The 22,210-nt window shown below is 32.2% G+C and overlaps 1 protein-coding gene across 1 annotated transcript; it reads right to left on the minus strand.

Moving 5' to 3' along the window:
- Positions 1-18,450: 18,450 nt before the first annotated feature.
- On the minus strand, positions 18,451-21,576 carry LOC105360482 (peptidyl-prolyl cis-trans isomerase-like 2). Its single transcript, XM_011497387.1, has 9 exons — positions 21,366-21,576; positions 20,284-20,653; positions 19,996-20,161; positions 19,756-19,904; positions 19,552-19,675; positions 19,336-19,484; positions 19,098-19,249; positions 18,696-19,034; positions 18,451-18,546 (listed from the first exon to the last, which is right to left on the minus strand). Exons 1-9 carry the CDS (start codon positions 21,395-21,397, stop codon positions 18,462-18,464), a joined length of 1,566 nt encoding a protein of 521 aa, XP_011495689.1. The 5' UTR covers positions 21,398-21,576; the 3' UTR covers positions 18,451-18,461.
- Positions 21,577-22,210: the final 634 nt, after the last annotated feature.

A 22,210-nucleotide genomic window follows, 5' to 3' on the forward strand; every position in this document is an offset into this window, starting at 1 on the left:
CGTCGTGTCATTCTTTGTTTGTTATATCGGACTCAATGTATATTTATACGGCTGCCCGATAAAACTCGCATCGTTTTAAAAATTAACGCGACTATGGATCATCGTAAGGGCCATTATTATTATTATTATTATTATTATTATTATTATTATTATTATTATTATTATTATTACTATTATTACTATTGTTGTTGTTGTTATTATTATTGTCGTTATCGTTATTAATACAATACCAATAATAACAATAGCAATAATAGTAAGAAGAAGAAGAAGAAGAAGAGGAAGAAGAAGAAGAAGAAGGAGAACATCGTCTATATATGCTATTAACGGTATAACACTAATTAATGAAAAAACGCAAAAACAAAAAAAAAAAACAAAAAAAAAACAAAAATTAAAAAATTACAATAAATCATCCTCGTGTTCCGCATTTACCGCTTAACCCGCTTTCCTCCATCTTCTTCTCGTGGGTCGAAATGCCCATCGCACCACGACATTAACGTTGTTCGCATTAATTTATTGAAAGTGTTGACGGGGGGCCGCCGATAAGTAAGACTTTTGTTTATCCGCATATATTCGAATAGACGAGAGCCATACGGTTAAACCTGCCATTGTCATTAGCGGCTCGGTTGCATTTATTGTCGGCTATTTTCGTTTGACAAAAACTAATGAAAATAAATAAGCGAATAGAGCAATGTCCCGTCGGTGGAAAGACCTTAGTGAAAACATTAAGGAGGAGGAGGCGCCTCTAACGGTTGGCACATGAATGAACAGTGGAAAATATGCCGGTATAATCGCTCACTCCTACCGTTACACTTGCTAAACTACTATTCCCTGCAGCTTTATTTAAAATAAGAGAGACAGAGAGATGCGCTTACACATCGGCACGAATTTTCATGTGAAAAGAAACGGTGGGAGGAGATCGGTCGGCTAATGCCATTCTTCCGTGAACGTGCAAAACTCCGAAATCCAGGAGGTCCGACAGCGATTTATACTATTAGAGCAAATGACATTAACCCCCTTCTAATTTCATATTTATATTGATTATGTGGGCTCGTTTAATGAACGCTCGAATTTTACTTCGAAATTGTGAGGGTTGAAGCTTCTTGTACAAATGGATCGCCGATCGATATACTTGGATGGATACAGGCCATCGTAAGATCCATACGTATAAGACAAACGTAAAAAATTGGATTAAATGGCGCATAAATTCATTTAAAAAATTTATTATTTATTTAAGAGTGGACGTAGTTATTATTAAGTATTGGATTATTCGTCCATTCGAAATTCATGGTGCTAATCGATTTCACTTTGTTGGCTTGGTTTCATTAAGAAATTGAGAAGAGCGAACTAATAAAAAAAAAAAACATAAATAAATAAATAAAAAAAATAAATAAATAAATAAATAAATAAATAAATAAGAGTACGCTATCAAGCAATCATTTACTCGATTGACAAATATTACTTTTCATATTCCGTCAGCTTGGGCTATTCGCATTAAATTTATGCCTCGTTCTGGTGATTCTTCACAAGCTGTGCAACTTAAGCAGTTTTAAGCAATGAAAAGTAATAAAGTAAAAGTACTTTGCATGAGAATTAAGGAAGGTGGGCTTTCTTTGACACTGGCGTCATTCCGCTAAACTATTATAATTACTTTTGCTTAAGCATATTTCGCATTCATTCGACGTTTATAGAAAAATGTCTTGTCAAGTTGCACATACTTAAGGATAGAAATATCAAATTGGCAAAAAATTTTATCTTTTATAATTCAGCATCTATAATATTCTAGCACCACATTGTTTCGCTATAATTAGGTAATTGAACTAAACAAGCAAAGCAATTCTCGAGTTTCAACGTTAAATGTAAGTATCTTTACAAAACCAACGAGCAAAGATTTCGAAGAAAATTCAAGTGCATTTAATTTAAATTACAAAAATTACAAAGCTGTGTTTTATGTTCATTAAAACTTTGAACGACAATCATAGATCGCTCCAAACATACAGATATCTAGCATCACGATACGTTAATTGTTAATTACGTCATTATTATATTAGAAGCAACATGGGATTATCTAATTAATCATATCGATATGCAGACAATTGTTAAATAAAAGTTTAAATAAAGCCGTACAATTTGTTAATTTAACGATGGTACGGGCTCCATGACTATAAGAATAAACGAATAAAGCAATTAATTTGGCAAATTAATAATTGATGCATAAACGCATAAAACGCGAGCACCAAACTCGCATGACCCACTTCCATTATTTTCCATCTTTTAATGCTCTCGATAAACTATGACGGTATAGTTCGTCGACGTCGATATTTTCACATTTCGTGCACCTCGATCTGAAAAAATAGGACGATTATGTCCCATTAAGCACTTGGGCTTATTTTACAAGATTCGCGCGAGCAAACACACATATTTCTCAAACTTTCACGGCGCCGCGTGCGAGTTGGATCGAAAGCGAGAAAGGATAAACAGGCGGAAAGGCAGAACGAGCCTCAGCCCTATGATTCTATATTACAGCCATGGTTATAGCTATAAAAAGAAAAAAAAAGAAAAAAAAAGAAAGAAAAAAGAAAGAAAAAAGAAAAAAAAACGAAAAAAAAAACGAAAAAAAAACGAAAAAAAAACCCAATGGCATCCGAACTAGTTGAAAAGGAAAAAAAAAAAAAAGAAGCGTGAATTATCTAAGTCTCGAGTGCCAAAATGGTAGACTTAAAAAAGAGCAGCTTACATCCAGGCGCCAGGCCGTTCTTCTGCAGCGTTACTCTATAGGGCTGATAAGAGTAACCAGGCTCGACTTTCCCGTACATCGTCCGATCCATCCTGACCCTCTTGACGTCTCGTCGCAGCTGGCAATGTAAGCGCCGTCCGAATAACTCTAAGCGCGCAGCGCGCAATTACGGTCGGATGATCAATAAAAAGGTCCGTGGGAGCACTCGCGAGAGACCGGCCAGCGGCCAATAAGCGTCAATAGACATTTCGCGACGATACTCGTGCGATCGTCGACACACATTTCAACGATTCGCCGCTTTTGAAAATCTGCCCGCCTCGCTTACTGTGATGATTTTACGGAAGGGGCACGCTCTGCTCGACGCCGACGACCCCAAGATAAGAAGTACTACCAAGACTAATGTTCACCACGTTTTGAGAAGAGCTCCACGTTGCGATTGCCCATCATCACCGGGACAAATAGGTAGTTAGCTAGGTAGGTAGTTAGTTAGGTAGTTAGTTAGTTAGGTAGGTAGATAGGCAGATAGGCAGGTACATAGGGAGGTAGGCAGGTAGGTAGAGATAGAGAAATAGAGATATAGAGATATAGAGATATAGAGAGTGTGCGTGTGTGCGCGTGTGGGCGAGAAGAAGCCGCTGAACTCTCGACTCCTGCACGTGGTGTGTGCAGGCCTCGGAGGGAGATGCCGAGTGTGACCGAGTGATTCGCGGGGCGCGCTGACGAAGACGGGAGAGTCGGAGAGAGGGACCACCGATTCTAAAAATATAATTTCGGCTTACCGACGAGAGTCCGAGAGCCTGTATACAAATATATCAAGCGCACAGGCGGCACGCGACGCGACGCGACTTCTTTCTACCGCTGCCGTCTTCTTTTTCCACTCGGCACTCCAATCGGCTCCTCGTCGCTCTATACCCAGCTCGAGAAGAATATTAAAGCTGCCCGATGACGGCATTTAAACGAAGCTTCTTTTTCTTCATTGCTCTATCGTCGGCAGCATCCGAAGGCTCCGCAGCTTTTTCCTCTTCGGCGAGCCGTGCATTCGTATTGGCGCGCCGCTCACGCGGACGATTGCCGCAACAATCATCGTGGCCTAACGCTTAACGGACTTTTAACGCCGATACCTCCACCACCCCCCCCCCCACCCACCCAACCAACCAACCAACCAACCAACCACCCGGTCAACACTATTGCGTTAAGTGTCTACGGAACGAGTGGTGTAACGGGCTACTACTACATTACGGGCAATGCCTTCCGAGTAATATTACGCTATTCTCAATCGATGATGCTCGCAATTATCCACGATAATTTATCATTACATCTCCTGGCCATTGATTATTATAATAATGTGCATTATGGGCAATATGTGCACAGTGACATTTCAATTGTTTAACCATTATATACACATATATATATATATATATATATATATATAGAGCTTTTGATTTTTATAAAAATTACTTATGTGCAAAATAATTAGCGATTTATTTTTTATATTTTATCATTATCATTATTATTATTATTATTTTACTTCGATGGTAAATTACAACTTTTTAATTTAAATCAGTTGTAAAAGCAGCTGTAAGAAGAAAATAATAACGTACATTTTTACATTTGTATCTAATAACCTGACCGTTAATAATCGTAGAGATTCAAAAATCAAATACGTTGGACAAATATATTTTCAAAAATTGAAATTTTTATGCCAATTGAACTTATTAATGCCAGTCAGTTGCAAGTAAATAACGATTATATTTGATTTTTTTCTTTTTTATGAAATTTCATATTTTTTTATGTCGATTGCGATGAATAAAAATTTATTACGTACAACGATAAATTTTATCGTTCTGAGCTACGAAACTTTACGATAACGAAGATCAAGAAATTAAATAGAAATACAAATATTACGAATTATAATTATATTTAGAGATCTGAAATTAAACATAATTCTTAATAATAAATAAATCAATCAATCAAATTAAATCAAACCAATCATATAAAATAAGAAAAAAAGTTTAATTTGTGTGAGCAATGTCAAAAACTCTTAAAATTCGTTGGCTTGTTAAATCTTTAGTTTGCTCTGATCAATAATTAAATCGAAAACACAGTTACGATGATGAAATGTAGATTATAGATTTTTTAAGTTTTTTTTGTTTTTTTTTTTTTTATAAGCGCAATTGCATTTACCAATAAATAAAATAGATTATTTTCAAAAATCATGGAAGCTTAGGTGATTGAAAGAAAAAGCTAATACGTGCTCTTTTGTAAATGAAAAATGATAGGATAGTTCATTCATATTCTACATAATATTGAACTTGACGTAAATCATAAAAATATAACTATTAAAACAAATATATGTACGGATACATAGTAAAAAATTTTAATGTTTTTGCATAAAATGCATAGCATGCGATAATAAATAATGTTCAAATAAGTTATCACAAAAGTCGTAAAAGCTAAAATAATAAAAATAGACAAGCAAATTAAATGTAAATTAAACCGATTATGAATAATCAGTTACTAGATTTACATTTAATAAAATTTATGTGTATTAATTGAATTATTATTAATATTAATATTTATTTTTATAATTATATATATATACATATATATATATATATATATATATATATATATATATATATTATATTATTATATATATAATTATATGTATAATATTAATCTAAATTATCATAATATATCATAAATAAGCAAAATAAAATTAATCTAAAAATAAATATAATTATAATAATAAAGTAATAAAAAATATTAATATTAAAAACTCTCGTTACTTCATAAAAATGTATTAATCAGTTTTTTTTTCAATAACTTTCTTTTATATAAAGATTTTAATCATCCATTGCGTTATATTATTTATATATTCAAATATATATAATATTTGTAAGTAAATTAATAAAATGTATAAAAAATAAGAATATTTTTTAAACGTATAAAATTCCTTAATGTATAATTTGTATGTATGCATTATATCATTTAGAGAATATAAAAAAAATTTTCTTGTTATATCTATATATACAAAAATATATCATTTTGATCTTATATTATAATTATAATACATTTGTAGGATTAACTTAAAATTTCTTAAAAATTTATTAGCTGACGAATTACAATATATTAATTCATTTTTTAATTAATTTTACTAAGATTAAATATCGTCTAAAAAAAAATATTTGTAATAACATTATATTCGTAAACATTATATTTATCGTGAACTGCACACACATGCACGTGCAAGCGCGCACACTTAAATAATATAATTAATATTTATAATTCAATATTATATATAATTGCCGTTATTTTTAATATAAATTATAATATATTTATAATATATATAATTCGTAATTTCCGATAGGAACTTCCTTATTTATTAAAGTTTAATATTTTAATGCAATAAAATAATACTCGTTGATATTTATTTAATTAACTCTATTGCGATTCCTATGAAATCAATGTTAAAGAAACTTGAAATATAAGATCTTTTGAACTATTTTTTTAAATATGTGAATTAGACATTTAATAGTACGAACTTACTTAAAGTGGTAATAAATTTTTTTTCTAATATATTACTCATTTTAATTGCAAATAAAAATTACAAATACACATAACATTTTAATAAGAGAAACGTAAAAAACAAAATAAACATTTTAATATATCATTTAACGTTAATTTATATTTTTATAATTCTACATTATGACGATAAATACACGTTTCTTAAATTAGGTAAAAAGCTGCTGTTTTTTAATTCATTTAATCTTTCAAATAATAAAGATATTATTCCTTGACTTTTTATTTAATTATAATAAATATTATCTAATCTTAAAAAATGTATCAATGCTCTTCCGTTTCCGTAACTTATATCTTACTGTTTTATAAAAAAAAAAAAAAAAAAAAAAAAAGATATTAAATAGGTGCAATCTAACAGATAATGAAGTCCAACAAATGATTTTAAATTAAAGTATTTCGAATTTTTTTAAGGATCGTTGACACGCAAATGTATATTATAAATTTAATTCAATTCCGATAATCAAATTTTTAATTTATAAAACTATTTTATCACTATAAATCATTAAATAATATATGTTGAATAAATTTAAGAAGAAGAATGAATTTTTAATACCGTAAATTTAATTAACTGACATCATATGATTATTATTAGTTACGTCTTTAAAGTTAAATATACTCATAAATAGTTTTTTCCTTTCTTTTACTCCTGAGTTAGGATTTTTTGTAGACTGCATCGTAACCCTATTCCTTAATTAAGTTCATCCTTCTTATTCAGTCTATTTGCGTCTATTTTCGCTGCAACTCTTCGTCCATGTTCATTTTTCCTATTTTCTATATAATTATATCCGTGTCTTATTAGCTTTCACGACCTCGCAACGGTTTTTCATGATATGTATCAGATCCCATGCTCGACAACTGTCTTGTCATTTAGACACTTTTATTTCTACACGTTGTTCATACTAAAATTTTACATAACTTCTGTTCATTCGAATTACTTCATTTATTATTAGTCGAGAAATTAATATATTTTTAATAATGTTTACATGCTCTTGAAACTTATTCATTAGACAATACAATAATCCTCCATCGTTTAATAAAAATACTCCCAAATCTACGGCTATTCAACTGATATGTAATTTTCTAAAAGAACTGTTTTAGAAAAATCAGTATTTACGTAATTAAATATTCTATAAAATAAGATATCTTTTTAACTCTATACATGATTAATTGAAAGAGTAATTATAAAGAATCAAATTGAATGTATAATTGTATTTAAATCGATTATAACTAAATAGCCATTATCACTCTTAAAAATTAAAATAAGTACGAAGCAATTATGAATTATAATGCAGTATCAACCTATAATCTATAATTATTCGTAAATTATAAAGAATTTGAAATTTTTAACAATTTTTTAATATTCGTTATAAGAGTATTTTTAATTACACGATCTATGACAGAATATTTTTTCAAATTACATTACAACCAATCAAAGAATACATTTAAAAAAATTTTTATTATACCATTATTATGTTCAGCTATAAATATGAATATTTTCTTTATTAAAATAAATGGAAATTTTTTGAATTCTATGTTGTATTATTCTTCTAAGTTATTGTCTGTTAAGTTGAGTATACTCGTATCGTTAACATATACTACCAAAAATATATGACCGAGTAAAAAAAAAAATATATATATATATATAGTTGGAATAAGCTACTTATAAATGACTTGATTATATTTTGTAGATTCATAAGAAGACTTTCGAAACTTACTTACTTTGGAATTTAGCATAAAATTTAATGTATGAATAAAATTTCCAAATTTCATACTATATATGTGAAATAATTATATATTCTAACTTCAATATTAAAAGTGCCTGTTTATAACAGTCACACCATTCAAATTGCATAATTATTTTTAAATTGTAGATAATTAATAAAAATAAATCATTTTTACAACTTTATTAAACAACTGAAATAATTTTATTTATTTGTATTTATTACTAAAAGTGACATGGAAATTAAAAGTTAATTTTTATATATCATATCAAAATATAACACTTAAGAAGCTAAAAATAAAAATAAAAATAAAAGTAAAAATAAAAACTAAAAGTAAAATCTAAAGATTTATTGTTTTACAACCAATAAAGTATTGTTTACCTTTCTCTGGATGATTCTCGAAGTCAATTAGTCTCATTGACATATCAATTTCTCGATATTTGGCTTCACAAGACCAATACGGCTCGTGTTTATGAAAAAAAAAAAAATAGAACAACGAAAAGTGCGGGAGCGAGAGGAAAAAGAGAAACAGTGAGAAGAGATTAAAATAAAAAAGAGAATAATCGTTGGTGCAATCTCTCAGAAAAATGCGAGATAAAAGAAAGGGATTGGTATATAGTAAAAAAAAAAAAAAACTTTTGCACAACCATGAAAAAGCTTATAAAAAAATAATATAAAAAATTATATATATAGAAGCAATTAACTATTGATACAAATTTTTAATTAAAATTATATATATATATATATATCAATATTAATCGAGTTTTCCAGATGATTAAACAGCAATTCTTAGACGGACGTAAGATGACTTATAAAATTTAGTTCTGCAATAACCAATGAGCCAATACTGGCGCACAATTTTTTTTTATGTTACATTACACATCTAAAGCAGTAAAGTACAAAAAAAAGCATTTTTTTTTAATAAATAAAATATAAGTCTACATAGGATAGAAAATTTTATCCGTCCGTTTACGTATTGATTAAAAAAAAAGAAAAAGACTTATTATCTATTAAAGCAAAAATATTAACAAATCAAGGATAATAGTTATTAAATTGAGGTTAACATATTAATAATACTAGATGAATTGGAAAATTTTAAATGCCCAATGTCACACTTTGGAAGCAAAAATGAATAATCTACTTAAAGTCATGTCATTTCTATTTTAAAAGGATCTAAAATGAAAGATCTCAGATTTCGTAATAAAATAGAATCACTTCAGTTTTTAATAGAATATAATAAAAAAAAGTGAAGTAAGTATTGAAGTTATTTTATTTAAATGAAATATTCTAATATTAATTATATTTCTTTTGTAGAAAGTTAACGATTACTAATCTTACTCATTTTAGTGCAATTTTCATTAAAGAACAAAATAGACATAATAGATTTTATTTGTTTTTAATTAATTTCTAGAAAGTTATTAAATATAAATCATTTGATTTACAAATAAAATTCAAATGACAAATGCTATTTTGTCATAAAAGTGAGCATGAGTATACTTATGAATGGAAAAGTAAATCTATTAGATTAAACGTTGCCTAAATAAATTTGAATTTGAAAATCGTGACTCAAAACTGAAAAGAATCAAACAATTTTCGTATTTCCGAGTATTACATTCTATTTTCTGGTACATTTGCGAATGCTTAATATAATGTATTTATTTCTATGCGATTCATACGAATGAATAAATTAAAAAATGTTCGTGGGTTTTAAAGATAAAGATAAACTTCCTGTCTTCTCTAAATACGTATGTGTATTTAAGCAAAGTGATGCGTGAAAAATCTTATTATTATACTTTAAAGATAATGATAAGATATTTCATTTCAAATTAAAATATGTTTTATATAGTTTCGATTAATGTTTCAATATTCTGTGCACTTAATTATAAAAAAATATACCTGAAACTATGTGAAGCATCGTAGACTTTATACATGCACATCATGATTATTGTATATTAAAGAATCTTTAAATGAGTATTTTAAAATCATAATATGAATTAATCTATTCGTCACTTAATATAATTCTTAAAATAAAACGAATAATATTATTCAATAAGTTCGTAATTGAAAGCATCTGTTTCTCAATTAATTTAATTATCTTTTGTTCGACTGTTCTAGTGGTTAAATACAATAGAGTTTATTATTCTATTAAAATGAGCAATACTCATGGAAATTGAAATATTTAAGTATGAAAAAATTATTTTTAGTATCGTTGTTAATATCGGATATTTTTTTGTGATAATTAATTATTCGTAAAAATTTGTAAATAATAATAGATTTCCATTTAGAAAAGTCGCAAAACCAATCAATCAGAAAAGCTATTTTTGTAACTTATTTTTTAATTTGTAGCAAAATAATGTAGTTATGATTTTTCGTTTATTCAATAATATGTTTTTTTTAATTATCTGACGTTTTATATGCTACAATACATAATCATCTGATAAAACTTCTTGTATATTTCAATTGTTGCATTAGTTACGTATAAAGTGAAAAGATCGAATTTCCCACTTCGAATTTACCAATGTCGAACAGCTAGAAAATATTTTTTGCCTTTGTTTTAATAGATTGTAATTAAAAACGATAATAATTAATATGCACTTCATTCGTATGAGTAATATAATAATAATAATAATTTCAATTCGCTTTCTTTTAACATATAAAATTAATATCGATTTGGCCGTTTAAAGTAATACAAGTTTACAGTTTATAGCATACCAAAGGTGAAATGCTTGAAAAAAGTAATTATTTATTATTTTCATATACATAATAGAATAAGCAGTGGCAAAATTGGCATTCGATTGCTGAATAATATTATATGTTTATGAAAATAAACGAGCAAATTAAATATCGACGGCTCGTTATTCTTATCATTGTAGAGGCATTCGCTTGCAAAGACGAAATTTCAAATAATTTTTTTCTCGTTGCTACACGTATGCACAATTGAATAGCCCCTTCTCTAAAATATTCTCTCCTATTGGAACTCGCAATTTTTAAACTTTGCTTAAGCACAGCAGAGCCGAATATCGTCCTCGTATCCAATTACCGTCGACGCAGCTCTCGCACTTAGCTATCGGTGCGTCTTCGTTATCGTCGTGCACTTGAGTATAAGAAAAAATATAAGAAGACACCGAGTAGCGCCAACAACGACGGCCTATAACCGACGATTACGTCACTATTTTTTTCGTGTCCCTTTTAATGTTTAACACATTGAAACTTGGTCGTATAGGTGCTGATAGCCGACTTGTGTCCGACTGTTCATCGAGTGACTATTGAATACACGCGCAAACGACTTTGACATTTTTTCCAATGATTTCTATTAGTTTTCTCTTCCAATTCCTTCCACTTTGTATTTCAACTAACATTGATGATTTCCAAGGAAACGTCTCTTTATTGATCAAGGAATCGTTGCATTAAAATGCCGATCGACATTTTCTGTTAATTCGAATTCGAATTCTTTTAATAAATAGCAAATTTTCCTTTACGGTATATAGAACTAATGTACGAAGTCAATGGACCTGTTGTTTTTGTATCATATAAGATTAAAGAATTATGACATCATCGCAAAGATGTAGATTATGTAGATTATTCATGGCTTGATTGAATAGGGTCTATTGGACAAATTTAACATTACAAATTAGTAAAAAAATTTAATTTGATATTAATGTATTGTGCATAGAAAATCCTTTCGATTTTAAACATGGTTTTGACATTTGTTCATGTTTCAAAAGAAAAACTATAAATTGCATTTGTGTATTTAATTGAATTACTATCATATTACATATTTTTAATAAGAAGGAAAAAGAAAGAGATAGTAATAAATAAATATGAATAAATATGAATAAAAAGATATATAGAAATAATAAATATATATATATATATATATATTTATATGTATAGAGAGATAGAGATAGATATATATATATATATATATATATATATATATATATATATAGAGAGAGAGAGAGAGAGAGAGAGAAAGCATTTATTTAATTTATTATAGGCTACAAGTTAATCGAATTCCAGAACAAAATCTTGATTTTGAAAATAAAAACAGTCGTATCGCAAACTCGTGGAATATTGACACGAAGTCTATATAATCTTTTCACGCTTACTACAAATTTAATATATAAAATCATTGAAAAATTCAAACGAACGCATTAATCTACTGTCATCGTTTAAATAGAATTGAAAATATTAATCAAAGTACAGCACGAGAAATCCGTATATTGGATAAAGAACGCCAATTTATGGCTATTCGTAGTACTTAAATATGTTTAATAATAGAACAACGCTTAAATCTTTATTATTAATGTGACTTGGATAAAATACTAAACGCGCGTCTTTTATTATTTAAATTTGGTTACGAATTACATTGGGCGCTTTTGTTTAGTTTGAAAATGATAACTAATAAGTTAAAGGAAAGAAAATTGAGCCGAGCCAATGTATTGGTGAAAAAGTAATATATAGCTAGTGAAGTGGGCTTATCAAAATCACGTAGCACGCGTCTTATCAAGGGACGTGATATCTGCTGTGGTGCGTAGGCGCGAACAAAAGAAGAGACGCTGACACGACGGTAAATTTGCAACGCGACTGCGTACTTGAAATTGGTGCGCTGCAACGATAGTAATACACATCCTGTTCAATTTACGTTACACGAGATAATCTTTCTAATCTTGCTTCCTATTCAACGCGAGCACGCATCAGCCGTGCATTTCACATTGCAAATTTTAATCATTATCAACATATAGATATGAGAATATAGATTTTGAAAGTCTCGAATCATTTTGAATAGTCAATGGAATTATTAATCATTGGAGTAATTATTTTCATCGGTTGAGTAGGGAATGCGATATCATTTATCAACGGTTGAACTTGCCCCATTGTAAGCGTACATTCGTAAATTCGTCTATTTAATTTAACCTTATTCCTTCGTGTTTTTAATATTTGCAACTTTACGGCTCGAATCGTTATGATTATAATCAAGCATCGCTCTCTATTATTCGTTACGTGTACATTTTTATTGCCCTCTGATTTATGTCAGATTAAATAAAAGCATTTCCTTATCCTCGCCGTAGGCATTATGATATGTCATTTAAATTTGCTTAAATAAATATGTAGTTAGGCTTTTCAATCCAATAATAAGCGACTCTCGCGACATGTAGCTTATTTTCATCAAATCCATTTTAACGTAAAATAAATTTGCGAGCTCATAACGCGGAGGAATTAATTAAGCCAATGTTTTTAAATCGAGCCTTAAAAGTGTAAGAATTAAATTAAATTGACTAAATTTATGATGCTCTCATTAAGAAAATAAACAAACAATTTATTTATTTAATTAATATATCCGATGATTTTTCGTCGTTTACGAAGGGCCGCTGCTATCTCTACGTTAATTCAGAGATAAGAGCAAAAAAGAAGTTTTTTCTTTTGCAATTTTATCATATGTAAACAGTAAAATATATTTAAAATGCACTTTTAATAATATCGAATGTTAAAAAAAAAAAAAAAAAATCAACCGAACATACAGCGATAAAATCTACTTTGGGTATCTCCGTAACTGTAACGGGCGAATCGTCTTTTATGATTTTAAAATTCCAAGCCATAAATTTATAATGATATAGCCACCCATAAAGATTCACTAGGGAGCTTCTTTTACCAGTCTCGACAATCGGAAAGAGCCTAGACGATCCCGAAAAAGATCGAGTTGAACCAGTCGAGAGCAACCAGTAAGCGCTGCCCGCCCACGAATTCTCCATCACTTGTGATACAAAAATTCACCGCGCGCAATACTCTAAACCAGCAGCTTTCATTAGCGAATCAATTTTATTACTTCTTCCTCGTAACGAGAATTTCACTCCACGTTCCTCACTCGATTATCATAATTGAAAGACTGTTTTTATCGCGCTGTTTATTATTGAATAATCCCACTTACTTCGCCTGTTACGCAACGTCTAAGGAAATCATTACGTCCATAAAGATATATTAGAAAACTTTACGAATTAAAAGCGATAATTAACGCCGTGTAATTTTTATGTTTATAAGCAAAATTTAAGTATACGCGAGCATTAAGTGTAAGACACAGCGGGACATGTGCTTTTGTTATTGAGACGAATCGCCGCCGGGCGATCCTGAATGGCCATTTATTAATTAATTAATAGCCGATTGAAATCTGTCAATCCCACAAGAGTCTGGGCTCCAAAAACAAAAAAAAAAAAAACATGGATAAAAAAGGAAAGTACGAGCAAAAGGGAACTACGCGCACGTACGATATCATATTCATCTCATTTCTCTCGTGTTTCCGTGTGAAGTGAAAAAGGATTCATCCAAAGTAAGTACGAAGCCGGCCCCCGAAGAATGTGCAAACTTATGAATTATAAAGTAGCGATGTTTCGTCTATGATGCTGCGCTTCTTATACGCTTTCGCTCTCAATTACCGCTTTCCGAGAAATTCACGTTTCCGCTGGCTCCCTTCCTCGGCGACCATAATGCATCTCGAGAGCATAGCCCAACGCGAGCGTAACGCCCATAAAGCGCAAGGACGAAAAATCATCAGGCCTGGACCGAGGAGGAACCCGCCTTAAAGGCCTAACCAAAACAATGCACGACAGCAGAGGCATTGCTAACCTCAAATTCCGAGATGAATGTTTGCGACAACAGTTTGCCCATAAAAAAGAGTGACGCACCCAGATCGAAATTAGCCCGGTATCCGTATAATGTGCACGTATCTCTCGGCCGTCTGTCTGTGTATACATACGCGTTCGCTCTCTCTATCTCGTGACGACGACGACGACGACTACGACGACGACGACGACGACTACGACTACGACTACGACTACGACTACGACTACGACGAGGTCGAAGTGGAGAGCCACGACTACGACTACGACGACGACTACGACGACGACTACGACGACGACAACGACGACGACAATGACAACGACGACAATGACAACGACGACAACGACAACGACGACAACGACGACAACGACAACGACAACGACAACGACAACGACAACGACAACGATGACGATGACGATGACGATGACGATGACTAGCGACGACACACGTCACAACAGCAACAGCAACAGCAACAGCAGCAGCAGTAACAGCAGCCGAGTACTTTGAGGTTAAAGCCTCGAGCCACTGGATAAGCGCAAGTTTCTTTTCTTTTTCTTTTGTTGTTGTTGTTGTTGTTGAAGATGTATTAAGCAAGACTCACCGAGGTCGTCCATGGTGCTGCTGAAGCGGCTGCGTGGCTCAGGTGCTGCTGCACTGGCTACTCTCGAGGGCGGCTCGGCCGAACGGCAAACGTCACTTGGGCGCAGGTCCGGTCGTCGCGCACTTGCACGCGCCCCTTTTATGTACACTTCATGTACCGTGTACGATGTGCATGCACGTAGAGCGACTACATACCAGCGCTGCTACAGACTAAGGAGCTGAGCCAAGCTGAGAGGCCCGAGCTCCGCGCGGTTCCCCGAGACGTCACGGTTCGGTGGTAGCGGCGCGGCCGCTGCCCATCAAAACTCTGCAAACATGGAGGTTTGCAAACACGGCGATAGAGTGCGAGGACCGTACGTGGGTTGGCCGGGGCGAGGAGGGAGCGGGACCACGAGAGGGTTATTGGGGTTGAGGAGGAGAATAGGGGACGCTTCGACGATCTAGGATGGAAGAGAAGCCGACGTCCTGTGCCAGCGCTTTTCTCCTTTTGACGTCCCTCCTCCTTCTTTCATCCTAATTCGCCAGTCCCCACCACTTATCATATCACTCCCTCTCACTCGCCCGCCCGCTCTCTATCGCTGTCTCTCCCTCTCTCCGTTAAGCCGGTTAGTTAGCATTTTTATCCATCTCGCGCTTCCTTGCAAAACCTTATTATTTCTATAAAAGAATCCCCGTGATCCTGCTACTTATTTATTCGCGTCGAGGATCGATCGTTAAATCAATTACTCGCGATATCGCTTGTTGTGCTTATTCCGTCATTTCCACATGCTTTTCCTTCTCTTATCTCTTCTCTCATGCATCTATGGCGAATAATATTTATCACATCAACCATATATATATATATATATATATATATATATATATATATATATATATATATATATATATTATTTTTTTTTTTAATCTACGGCGCTTTGTACGTAATGACATAAATATTACAAAGTAATAATATAAGATATTAAATAATATTAGAATTTGACCTGACTCGAGTCAGTGGATTGTAAATGTAACATTTATACTACGGTAACACTAGCGATAATTAAACAATTACGTTGCATTTTAACTTGAAATATGTCAGATTTGCCTTTTAGATTCTTTATATTCCTTTCAAAGTGCGGCGATCATTGGCTTTCTATTTGACGAAGCGAACATGTTTACGCAATCTTTTATTTCATCGTGCTGCACCATGTGCTGACACATTTTTCTGGAAATTGAATCGAAATTTTTTTTTTTCTTTTTTTCTTTTTTTTTTCATACAAACGTAAGAGAAATAATGCTTTTCCCTTCCAATGGAATGTTATTATAAAATACAAATAGCCGGGTGAATATGATCGATATTAGTAGTAAGTAATCGTTGTAATTTGTTCGATTGGATCATACGTAATGTGATGAATTAACTACATTTTTTACACCTTCAATAATGATTTCAACTTTTATATAATTCCATACACGAATGTAGCTGTCTGAATGTTCGCTCCCTTGCTCTAATGTCATCATAAACTTAATCTTAAAAGTTCTATAAACATAATAGCGATTATCAATTTATCAATGTTTAGAGATTTGTTGAATCACACCCATTTGCATAGATGCGTTTTTGCAATAATGTTAACGTTGATAGAATAGACGTTAGGAATTGCCAAATGAGTATTCTATACTGTAATTATAAGTAAACAATGATGGAATTGGTCGGTTATGTATTTTATAATCAGATTTTTATTTATATACTTTTTTTTTTTTTTTATATATTGCGCAATCTTGACATTTATGAAGGTAATTATTGGTTAGAAAATTATCTTTCCTTATGCTAAAGTAAATGCCAGTTTTATGAAACCGCATGGAGTTAAAAATTTACATTACTGTTCTATCGAGCATCGTCGCTTGAATTTGGATTAAAAAAAAAAAAAAAAAAAAAAAAAAAAAAAAAAAAAATTATTTTATTGAATGAAATCATCGATCTAACATACAATATTAGTTTAAAAAAAGATTTTTATTTTTTCATGTTTCATTGGCTTACTTAGCATACTTTCCCGTTTATATTCTTACGAACATATTAGTCGCTTTTTCTAGCCATAATTAACAATTTATCATGCTGTTTTGCAAACAAACTTTCAAATCTAAAAATTTTAATTAAAAATACAATGAGACTAAAAAATAAAATTATCGTTTAAATCAAATTACCGAATGCTATTTCTACTTTTTGATTGGCATCAAAAATAATGATAAAAGAGAAAAGAGAAAAAAAGAAGAAGAGAGAAGTAGAAAGAAAGATGATAAGGTTTGAAAGATTAGCAAATAAGGAGAACAATATTAGCGATCAAAGCATTACAAGAATATGCGAATTGTAATTAATTGCCAATGACAAAGTGTTGACGTCTATTACTAAATATTTGGGCATCGAGCATCAGCGTCTCTATTAATTCCCCACTTCGAAGAGACGACGGGAAAAATTGTCGAGCCCAAACTAATGCATGATAGCGCCATATTCACAAAATGTGCTTAGCTTACACTTGGTTAACTTGAACGATGCACTTGCCCGAGAGGAATTCCACGCAAAACGACACCGTAGGAGGAATCTCCAAGACGGCTGACCGTTGAGAAATCCGAGTCGACTGTCGTGGAATTTCCGCTTGGCGGTACTGTAAAAATCTTGCTGCTCTGACCTGTCGGAGCGAGATGGCGAATGCCGTTTCCAAAAATGGTCTTATCGGTGAGAGAACAAGATTGGGCGTAAAGAAGGGGGTATAAGCCGAGCGGTGAACAGGTGAATCGCGCGCCTCGGATCATCATGTGGGTAGATCGCATGCGCGACTTTCACGCGCGCGTTCCTCGTTACTTTGTGCGCGACTGGCATGGAACATCGCTAGTTTACTCCAATAGTCGACATTGCGTCGACTTTATTTTATTTGCATTTGTTGCTTTTGAGGTAGAGGGGAATCGTGGTGGCTGCCGACCGCACGTAGGATTGGCTGCAATCTCCTCCTTCTCCTCCCTCCCCATCACCATTCGCAAAGTAACGTTACGTTTACGTGGTGCGAGTAAGTTTTTAGGGCGCAGAGAGCGCATGGTGGGTTAACATTAATGGAAATTTTACCATCTGATTGATATTGTATGAATACGATATATTTCAATGTCAAATTATTAATAAAATAATTTACGAGCTAATGTAATGTACAATTTTTACATTTTTATAATTTGAGCTTTTAGCTCGGCTACCAAGATGAAAAATTAAAAGTATTTGACACGACTTTTTTCTTCTTCTTTGCAATTTCGAACGTTGTGTCCTTCGCCTCCAATCTACAATAAGTTATAATTCATCATTATAATTCGTCATTCACGAAATTAATAAATATTATGGACATTCCATTTACAACACTAAATTTATTATCATAATATGGGGATTTAGGAAATGGATGAGAATTGCTTGTTCAACGTTTGAAACTCACTTATCATCTTTGATAGCTGGGTTCAGGTACTTTCCAATTCCTGTACGATAAATTTTTAAAGCCTGCTCTCCGCTTCTCTTTCTTGGAGTATTTTTCTCTAAAGCCTCCTTGGCCAGTCTTTCAGTTTCAGCTGCTCTTTCCGCCGCTAATTGCTCGTCGGCCTCGTCGTAAGGATCGACAAAAATCTGTACAGCTTGAATTATAATATCTTCGATTGGCCTATCCTTATTATCGACTTCGATTTTCTCAATTGCATTCAACGTTTCTAAACCGCCGACAATTTTCCCGAAAACCGTGTGCTTGTTGTCCAAGTGTCGACAAGAACGAAACGTAATGAAACTAAAATTACAATACTCCCTTGAATCCCTAATCCTTATTAATCCAGACTTTATCGACACTTACAATTGCGATCCATTTGTATTTGTTCCCGAATTTGCCATTGAGAGAATCCCCCTACCTTGATGCACGAGATTCGGCTTAAATTCATCTTCAAAAGGCTTATCCCAAATGGATTTTCCCCCGTTTCCTGTATTTGTTGGATCTCCACCTTGTATCTGTTGAAAGTTATGTTTAATGCAAATGTTGTAATACAATAACGAATAAACTGTTATAACTATTTAAGTGGCTGTGAATCGTGTACCATAAAATTTCTTATGGATCTGTGAAATTTTGTACCATTGTAATAACCATTTTGGCAATGTTTCATAAAATTTTCACATGTTTTCGGTACCATGTCGCAATGTAGTTCCAAATTTAGTGGACCAAAATTTGTAATAATCTTTACGTATCCTAAAAGAATTTCACAATGATGAAATAATAGTACGAAACTCAAATGACTTAAATTCTCAACTATTACCTTTTTTCTTTACTCTCTCGTAGCGAACAACATCTTCCTCGAGAATAGCAGCTTCTAGTACGGTTACTCTTGGCATTACTGTTGACGTAAGACCTGCAGCCGCAGCTCCAGTTGAGTAATGTGCCTAGTAATTATATAATTAAGTGATTTCAATTGTCTACAGTTTTCATTTATATTTATGCATAATAAAAAAACTGTTCTAACCGCATTAAATTTATCTGCTTTAACTTTTTCTAATGCTTTAGTTACTCCTACTGGCTTGTAATCACGCTCTAGCTCGCTCAGAATTTCTTTTGTTTCCATCGATACTGTTTTTAACTTGGCATTTGGATTGTTTCGTTCTTTAGTCACTTCTAATAACAGAGATGGTTAGAAAATAAAATATTATTGTCTCATTCTGAAAAAATATTATCTGTTCAAATTATTCAACGGAACTACAATTACCTTCGTCCTCCACTCGAAGATTATTTTTTATATGATGAAATGTAGATAGATTAAATTTTCTAGCATCACTAGGATCTTGAATAGTAATAAGATCCTTTCTAGTAAATGTCACATCAGAAATTAAATCTTTCCAGTTTCGATTTTTAATATTTAACTGTTCTACTGCCTAAAAAATAATATAATATATATATATACGTGTGTGTGTGTGTGTGTGTGTGTGTGTGCGCGCGCGCGCGCGTGTGTGTTTAACATAAAAAATAATAGGATATACGAGGAAATTTATAATACTTCATACGAAAAGACATTGCCAGTTGTTTTGACCGCTACAATATGAGAATGTTTAGAGAATATTTTAAATAATACTGGGCAATGATATTCTCCGTCTGTATTTTTAAAAAAATTTAGCTTTGTCAAGCTTTTCATATCCAAGGATTTTCCTGTTACAGGATTGTGTTTAAAATGTTTAACGTAAGGTAACAAGGCCTCTAGTTCAAATATATTTCCTTGAGCATCGCAGTAAGGATGGTCAAATGGTTGTAAACTTAAGCAACAATGATCAAATGGCAAACGACGGAATGTTGTATCTTCACTGGTTTCTGACGAAGTGCCAGACATTTTTCCACCATACAATGTTGTCCATTCTGTGTATGTAAGATACCTAAAATGAAAGAAAATCATAACTTTGATGATTCTATGCAATAGTACATTTATATTATATATTGTTAACTTTATCAAAAAATCAAATCTTTTTTTATGAAATATATACAATTATATTAAAAATACTTTGAATGCAATTTTCAAGATTTTCTTTCACAAACTAGTAAATTAACGACACTTATGAAACGCAGTATATTATAATAAATTCATTAATTTATAAAATTTTGCCATGTTATTTCTTTTACTTGTATTATCTAGAAAAGCACTACATATATTTACAGTTGTTTTATAATTTAATTTAATCACAGGTGTAACTGTATTTTAGTATACGTAACGTTTTAATATACGTTTAGTTTGCTCTTTCTTATAGAAACCATTACGATTACATAATGTTTAATATACAAATAAACATTCAAGAAATATAAATCACTCTCTCATAATGTTTACTATATAATAAGATTATAATTGTTTAATCATCGAAACCCTTAGTAACGACAAGAAATTTACATCCTGCTCAGGATAATTCAGTGCGATTGTTACCAATCATAAGAACGCACGACTTTGTTTATTCGATATCCTTACTATAATTATTATTTTGAAAATTATACTTTGTGCTAATACAAGATCGAGATAAAATTAATTAAAAATAATCCTAAATTGGTAAAAATAAACATCGTTATGCAGTTAATGATAAACATGTAACAAGAACTCACATTTTATCCTTTTGATGTTGACGTTTCCCCATCTTGGCGGCTTGTTAAATCCAAAGATGACGAAATGTAGATTTAAAATCTGTAAGAAACGAATGAACCAAGCTCTGATCGGCTAGACGACACTATACAACATAAAACATAGCTAAAGGCGAAGTTAAATGTACATCTGACATAAGTTGAAAACATTGTCCCGTCATTCGGCAAGGCGCATGCGCGTTTCTAGGCGTCAGCTCGTCACAAAGCTTCCGGTGGCGCTGCTGACGGCCGTAGGACGATGCAGTGCATCCGGTAACGCCGCAGAGATGCGCAATCGTAATTTTTTTTCATAGGGAATCACGAAAGAAAGAGACGGAGCCAGGGAGTGAATCGAGCCGACGACGACCCCCCGCGAAGAGTTCGACCAAAATCAGTGGAGGACGGATGATTCGCATCCGGACAAAGTGTTAGAAAGAATAGAACATATCGTAAGTGCGGACTGCATCTCTTTATTATAAGACAACGAGGAAGTGCTCGATGCAATTGCCTCGACTTGAAAAACTCGGTAACACGCATACACGGAAATAAGGGGAGAGACAAGGAAGAAGGATGTTTACCGGTATTTCTTCCGGGTTCTTGTTCTCTCTCTCTCTCTCTCTCTCTCTCTCTCTCTAGCTCTCTATCATTCTATCTTTATCTCTCTTTACCTCGTACGCACGCACTCTCTCTCTCTCTCTCTCTCTCTCTCTCTCTCTATCTCTGTGTAAATTTATAAAAAGTGGTGGGAGATTCAAATTTCAGAGCTTGCTCCGGTAGTGGAAACCGGTGTTGCAGCACAACTTGTAGGGTATTATAAGACGAATTACTAA

Source organism: Ceratosolen solmsi, unplaced genomic scaffold, assembly GCF_000503995.2.
Source record: "Ceratosolen solmsi marchali unplaced genomic scaffold, CerSol_1.0 scaffold47, whole genome shotgun sequence".
Lineage (NCBI taxonomy): Eukaryota > Metazoa > Arthropoda > Insecta > Hymenoptera > Agaonidae > Ceratosolen > Ceratosolen solmsi.